The 7,544-nt window shown below is 49.7% G+C and overlaps 1 protein-coding gene across 1 annotated transcript in view; it reads right to left on the bottom strand.

Annotated features, from left to right (window-relative positions):
* Nucleotides 1-201: 201 nt before the first annotated feature.
* The window catches only part of LOC119957310 (serine/threonine-protein phosphatase 2B catalytic subunit gamma isoform-like), a 30,850-nt gene continuing 23,507 nt past the window's right edge, over nt 202-7,544 (bottom strand). Inside the window, exon 14 of the mRNA XM_038785172.1 lies at nt 202-3,878. Within this exon, the coding sequence (XP_038641100.1) occupies nt 3,532-3,878 (347 nt within the window). The 3' untranslated portion in view covers nt 202-3,531. The remainder of the gene's footprint in view (nt 3,879-7,544) is intronic.

Here is a 7,544-nt window from a genome sequence, read left to right as displayed (position 1 = left end):
TGGTTTCAGTAAAGTAACTATGAAGATGGACTGTTGTAAAAACACAACCGGTTCAGCGATGTCCTTTAAGGGAGGAAATCGGTCATCCTGATTCCCTCTCAGGGATCTATCTGCACCGCCAGACCCAGGGTAGAAAACACTTCACGGACTGCAGCTTCACATTCAAAGGGCAGGATAGGAACACACATCCAGATCACCGGCTAATGAAACCAAACTTGTATTTTTAATGCAAATTTTGTTACAAGAAAAGTTTGCTATCGTCATATCGGTGTGCTAAATTAGAAACCATTACAGTTTTCTCAGTGCACTTACAAAAAACACAAGTTAATGAAACTCTTTTTAACCAACAGTATCAATGCAGTATATCTCTCCTGAATGGAGGTGTCCTTTTCTTTAAAAAAAAAACACAGCAACAGTCACAGCACATTTTCCAAGATTCTGCAAAAAGAACTTTAAAAAAAAAAGAAAACGGCAAAATAATGATTGTGTTTTTGTCGAGCTTGAAGCCAAGTGGTAAAAACGGGAAGGAAGTCGGGTTTTCCGAAGGGCCCTTTCTCACCAATATAATTTCAACCTCAAGAACCGCCCATCTTTCAGACTAGCCCCTCAAACCACACGTTAGTTTAGAGGAGTGGGGTGGATAGGAGTGTGTGTATGTGGGCTGAAGGACACCAATCCCATCCAGCACGTGGGTCGGAGGAGTTTGGTTCTTCTCAAGTGAAGGCGAGCAAAGGCCGAGTCAAGTTTGAACACCTTGGAGTATCTAATGTTTGAAATGGTGAACAAAATGAAAATGAACTCTCCTGCCTTCCTTTGGCATTGTCTCAGGCAGCAGATGGCGATCAATCAATGGATCAGCTTGGACACGTCACTGCAGCAAAGTCCGTGACAGTTTTTAAACAGCTGGCTGGACCACATTAAGCTGCCGCTGACTTTGTGTCCCCTCGTCATTAAAATGCAATGAGAACAAGGAGGTGACGATTACGACACCAGCAGAAAGTCAGCAAACCTGGGGGAAACCTTACTTCACTAAAGTTAAGTAATGAAAACACCCGAGGAGCCTACCTCATCAGCTGCTTGGTGTCACTCCTCTCATCCCGGAGGAAATCAGCACTCCCATCTGGAAAGCCACAGGTCCTAGTACTCGGCATTTCAGAGCAGGAATACGAGGGGTAATCTGTGGAACAAACTGAGCCAGAACGGGCTGACTCTGGGTCGGGCTACCAAGCAGCCTTTGTAAAAGCTATTGGCTGCTTGGCGGCAGCCTGCGCCAACAGCAATCTTTCCCTGACCAGTGCCTCTTGGCATCCTGCTTTGTCTATTCTCCAAACCAGCTGCCTTTCCCAAAAAATGGTGTCCCATTGCAGTTCATGCCCCCCCAACCCCTTACCATCTCCAGAAGACAGAGTTCCTAGAAAGCGGACAGCAAGCTTGGTGCAGAGTCTGACCACAAACATTCAGTGCAGAGATTTCATGCCCGTTGTCTTTTGGACATCTGGAACCTGAGGAAAATGTTTCTTCCACCTCGGGATATCCACATTGCACAAGTGCAATGAATGCAACATTGCAGCCATAGACCCCCCAGCCCCGTTAGAGGTGCACCACTGCCGTATAACATAGTGACTTGTGCCAACAGCTCAGGCTAGATTAATAATTGGATTCACGGTTCCCTTCAACCCAAGTGATTTGGGACTCATTGCCAGGAATGTAGTTCACAGACCGGAATTGGTAGTACTCTGCAGTTAAGGGTACTGTGAGCGGACACGGCGAGAACGATACACTCAAAAGCACAACACAGGAATGATTTCCCTGAACTGAAGACCAGTACTTCCTGAAGACCGGAGAGTTATGGTTATTCTAAGTCAGTGCATGGCCCAGGAGCTCCTGGTGATCGCACGTACCAAGACCAGTTTTCAGAGTCAGAAAAATCAAAAAAGTGGTGTTTTTTTGGGAACACTCAAGTCAACTCGACAGCTGCACAGAGGAATGATCCAGATTATCTGGGCCAACACAATTGGCTGCATTTCATCGTGTGACGAGGTCAACAAGAAATCTCCCACGGTAACCTGGGTTTTTAAGCAGGATTGTGACTGTGCGAGGAAGGCTGAATGGAATAGGCCCTTTCCACTCCAACATTTTCACCTCTTATGGGAGGGCCGGCATCGTCAGCTCTTCAATTTTAAAAAGGTCATGTTCCATGTAAATAGCCAGGTAACAAGAGGGACATGAGTGAGAATGATTGCTACCCTTTCCCTCCACACAGGCTGATTGATTTCCTGCACCATTAACTCAATACTGAAACGGGGCGAGTACCACAGGTAAACACTGCAGGAGAGAGTCTGGGCAATCAGATTTTCCAACCGTACATTACTGCAGACAGATGGCAACAAAAAAAAAGGTGGGAGACTGCAATCGGGTGGAGGGGCAAGAGAGAGACGAGTAGAGTGCAGGAGAGTATGGAGGATAGGATGGGGTTGAGCAGAGATACATTGGAGGTGGGGTTGAAGAGAGGAGAGAATGGCATTGGGCTGGGTACTATTTCAGCCTCCTTCTCTCACTGACATTCGCTCAGAGTTACATTCCCTTGGCAGCGTCAGTGTTCACCCCTATACTTCTCTCCAGCTGACTTTCCACACCCAAAAGGGACTGACGAGCAATCATTTGGTTCACTTACTGCAAAACGAAGGTACAAGAAAAACAAGGTGCAGATCATGCGCTGTGTAACCGACTTGGTTTTTTAAAAAAAAAGCATCTTTAAATAAAAACCCAGAATGAAACAAGTTTGTTTCTACATTTGCTTCGCACGAGCTCTCAGTGCCACACTTTAAAAAAAAAAAATTGGAGTCAAAATTCATAAAAAAAGCTTATGCTTATGAAGTCAGCAGTGAGAAACAGTGCCTCAGAGATCAGGTGCAAAACCAAGTCATCCCAAGATGTTGGTGAGGGGAGCGCTGTGGGGGAGGCAAGGGGACGTAGGCAGTCCAGCAGTCAGGAAGGAAGGCTCGTGCTCCCAGCCTTCAAGATTCCACCGACTCCCAACAAGGTCTCCTGTTTGTCATCATCCATTGCACGGCAACACTTCACAAGTGTAGACTGCACTTCCCCAATGCTTCCTGCGCCTTTAACTGAGGTTCAATACTCCACGGTTCGAATATCTATCAGAATACGGCAGTGAGAGGAACGACGGATCACAGGGGAACCCAAACCCACCCACACATTCCCCAAGGAAGGAGATGCCTCACACAGGAAAACTCCTGATCCTTCAGAGACTTAGCAAGGCCCACATGAAACCGATAGCTACGTTAGCCAAGTCCTCCCCGATCACTTCAGTCTGACGGAGGAGTGTTGGCTTCTGAAGTGAAAGAGCTCCGTTTTCTCCATCTGCCAGGTAAACTGGGCACCGATCACTGCTGGCCAACAGAGTTGAGGGGATGGTGTGGGAGTTTGGATCCTGGGACACTCCCATTTTGCAAGCAATTAGAATAAATAAATAGGGCCTCGTTGCACCTGTGAGACAGAGCAGGCGAGCTGTTAGTGTGCCATCTTATCCTTTCCTTTGTTTCCAGTCTTGCTCGTTGACGTACCTGGACTTGTGGATCCGCCGTGCTGGGCGGTAGCTGGCTGCTTGCCTGGCTGGGACCGCCCAGGCGCCGACTGTGGAGGGTTATTTTGCGATCCGCGGGCGGCTGGAGGCGGCCATTTCACCTGAGCCGGAGATTGGGCTCGGGCCTGGCCCCGGGGCTGAGTTTGAGCCTGAGCCCGCGCCTGGGCCTGAGTTGGAGCTGGTATCATCAGCGGCTTGCGTGGAGGCATCCTCTCATTGATCCGGTCCAAACCCCTGGCCTGTTCAAAGCTGATCTTCTGCAGCGAAGCTTTCCCTTGAGAAAGATACAGAGACAAAGCAATATGTAAGGGACTGGGTTAACACTCAAGTCAGCACAGACTGTAATACTGTTAAAACCTTCAAGACTAGTTTGATAAATTGGACAATTAACAATCTCGCAAGAATTAAGCGACAGTGATGAATCCCTTGTCCACTTTCACAGTTCAAGGATCTTCAGCCCCGTGACACTTTTACAAGGTCTGGGTCTTGAGTGATCGAATCAGTATTTCATACGTTTGAAAGATTCAATTGGACAGATAGAGAGAAATTATTTCCTCTGGTGGCTGAGAATGATCTTCAGATTTGAGCTCGGACACTCAAGGGTGACAACAGAAAGTGTTTCTTTACACAATGGGATCCGGAGGTTGAGGGGCACATGGGTGGGGGTTAATAGCTAAATTTGTTTGGGGTAAGGGTATTATAGTGGGCAAATGGAATTAAGTTGCAGGTCAAGCGTGATCGAACTGAATGGCAAAAAAGGCTCAAGATTTTGACCTGCCTCCTCCTTTCCCTTTGTCTATTCTGTCTGAAATGGCTTTGCTAGGATTGAGACCGGGCAGCAAGGTTTATTGATAAATGTAGGTGTCACTTGCATTGGAATTTTTACTCTGATTATTCCAACGAGCTGTTCTGAGCCAGACACGCTCGAGACCCCCCCTTCACCCCCACCCGCTCCTTCCCAATGCGAACACCTGGAGTCCAACATGACCTAGTGGAAAGCACCCTCGTCTCAGAGACAGGCGTCGGTTCAAGTCTCACTCACAGCACTGAGTGAGTGCAGAACTATTTGACGGATAAGACATCAAATTGAAGCTCCGTAAGAGACTCCACGGCCACTGTTTTGAACTGCAGGGATGTCAATATCTGGATTCACGATCCATATTGATCCCTGAACCAATATGACCTCATTCCTACTTCCTCGTTGGGTTAGGAACACATTGATAAAGAAAATCCCCATTTAACCAATCAAGGTAGCACAGTGGATAGCATTGTTGCTTCACAGCGCCAGGGTTCCAGGTTCAATGCCCGGCTGGGTCACTGTGCGGAGTCTGCACGTTCTCCCCGTGTGCGCTCTGGTTTCCTCCCACAGTCCAAAGATGTGCAGGTTAGGTGGATTGGCTGTGATAAATTGCCCTTAGTGTCCAAAAGGGTTGGGTGGGGTTTCTGCGATGGGGTGGAGGTGTGGGCTTGAGTGGGGTGCTCTTTCCAAGAGCCAGTGCAGACTGGATGGGCCGAATGGCCTCCTTCTGCACTGTAAATTGTATGAAGGAATTCCTCCCCACCTGCCCACCTCTACACCCCTTGGCAGAATGACTGTAATCCGCCTGCCTTGTACAGACCTCACTGCCCCAGAAAACAGAAGCATTCCCTCCTCTATCATCTCTTCAACCACATGTTAACCTGTTTGCTATTCTTTAACAATTTAAAGGTGTCACTGGGAGTAATCCCGATCTTGGACGTCCTCTTCCCGAGATCCTTAAATGGATTTCAGGACCCCAGCCCTTTCCCTTGCTACATCAGCTGTTCCCTAACAGACTGTAACTCCTGGCATCTTGCTTTCTCCCCCCTGAAATATTCTGCACCCTCTTGGTGATGTCCTTTCCTCTGGCACCAAAGGGACAACACAATATGCAGGACTTGGCCCTCGGAGAAACAGACACCCATCTCCCTGACTGTCAAATCCCATCCAATCACTGCATTTCAACTTTGTTGTGCAATCGCATGAGGCCATTGCCATACGTGCTCTGCATTCCCCACAAGTGACCGTGCACTGGATACTCTGCACTGAAGGCTAGGTTCAGAGTTCCACCTGCCCAGAAGGTTCCTGCACTGCTTGCCTCTTCCGATGATGTTGGATGGCCAGCCTCCTGATCTCCTGGTTGCTGTGGACTGACCGTGTCTTGGAAAACCACCTCCATCAAAGCCTTCTGTATGCATCGCACCGATGCTCGTCATCCTTCAGCTCGGGTTTGAACAACTGGAGATATTTCCTGTACCCCTGACACGTGGACCTGATTTTTACCCTCCGGGGGGAGGGAGGGGTCTGAAGTGGGCGAGGGCAGGAATGGATGTGAAACCGTTCCTGTTGAGGTGACATAGTTATTGTGATAGAACTCTGGGGGGCCTAATTAAGGCCCACGCAGCGTGTGACACGCCTGCTGGCTTGGCTCAGTCTGAGCCGGGAGTGGGAGACGGGAACGAGCAGGCCCCAGGTCCAATGAGGACCCAGCATGGGGGCCAGCTGCCGGGAGTTGTGGACGAGGCTGAGGCCACTGTCTGAAGCCATTACAATAACTTTCCTGACTGGAGCCATCCTCCCTGGCCTGTGCAGCAGCCCCACTTTTCTCCAGTCCTCGGCCTGAGTTCCTGCATGACCGAGTGGAGTCATCAGCCACCTTTTTAAGGAATAGGGGTCACCCGGGAGCCATCCATCCAATCGCCGCCTGTGAGTGCAGCGAGCTGCAAGAATCGTGAGAGCTTCCGGGGTAACAGGCACAGACTTGGAGAATGTGTCCTGTGGTCACAATCTGCCCCTTTCTGTTGATAAAAGCTCCTGGGTCTCCTGCTGGCATTTTGGTTGCCACAGAAGTGTATTAGAATATACCCCGGATGATGGAGAACCCAGCCAAAGGTCCAAAGCTTTGTGTTCCCTCCACCTGGCTGGCCTTGTCTGTTTGCTACTTGTTAAACGGGCAGACATGTTTAAAGATGGCATCATTCAACAGCTTAACGCAACCGTGTGCAGCTCAGTGAGAGACGCTGCAAAGACCCACCCCGAGCCCTGAAAAGAAGCAGAGGTACAGAGGTTGTGGGTCACGGTGCCCGTACACAGTTCAAAGTGATTTCAGGACCCATCATGTCACAAATTGCTGTCACGGTGTCCTTAGAGAGAGGAATCCCCTCCGGCACTGGACCACAGACATCTGTAGGAGGTTGGAACGCTGACCGTACACTCCAGCTGCTGGGTCATGGAGTCCTCAACATTCCCTCCCACCTGGCCCTGCACCAAATGAACCCATGCATCTCCTCTTAAAGCCTCCTCCAGGGATGCTGCCTGTGTTCACCTGGCCACCTCTTCCTCCTGCCCCTCTTCAGAGGAGGTCCCACCAGCAGAATACACTAACTATCACCACTGGAATAGATAGACAGGACTGGTGCCTTGCAAATCAGGGAGCACTGTGCTGCAATCCACAGGGAAACCTTCCAGGGAAGTCCTGAAATGCTTAAAGGCAGGCTTTCAAATAGGCAAGAATTACTCGGAAACTAGAGTAAACCTTTAATCACACAGCAACAAACTCATAATGACAGGACCGGCACGGTAGCACAGTGGTTAGCACAGTTGCCTCACAGCGCCAGTGTCCCAGGTTTGATTCCCGGCTTGCGTCACTTGTCTGTGCGGAGTCTGCACGATCTCCCCGTGTCTGCCTGGGTTTCCTCCGGGTGCTCCGGTTTCCTCCCACAGTTCAAAGATGTGCAGGCCAAGCTAAATTGCCCTTAGGTTAGGTGGGGTTAGGGGCAGCACGGTGGCGCACTGGGTTATCCCTGCTGCCTCAAGGCGCTGAGGTCCCAGGTTCGATCCCGCCTCTGGGTCACTGTCCGTGTGGAGTTTGCACTTTCTCCCCGTGTCTGTGTGAGTTTCGCCCCACAACCCAAAGATGTG

The sequence above is a fragment of the Scyliorhinus canicula genome, chromosome 26 (assembly GCF_902713615.1).
Source record: "Scyliorhinus canicula chromosome 26, sScyCan1.1, whole genome shotgun sequence".
Lineage (NCBI taxonomy): Eukaryota > Metazoa > Chordata > Chondrichthyes > Carcharhiniformes > Scyliorhinidae > Scyliorhinus > Scyliorhinus canicula.
Note: the sequence above shows the minus strand (reverse complement) of the source record. Positions and strands in the feature narration are given on the sequence as shown.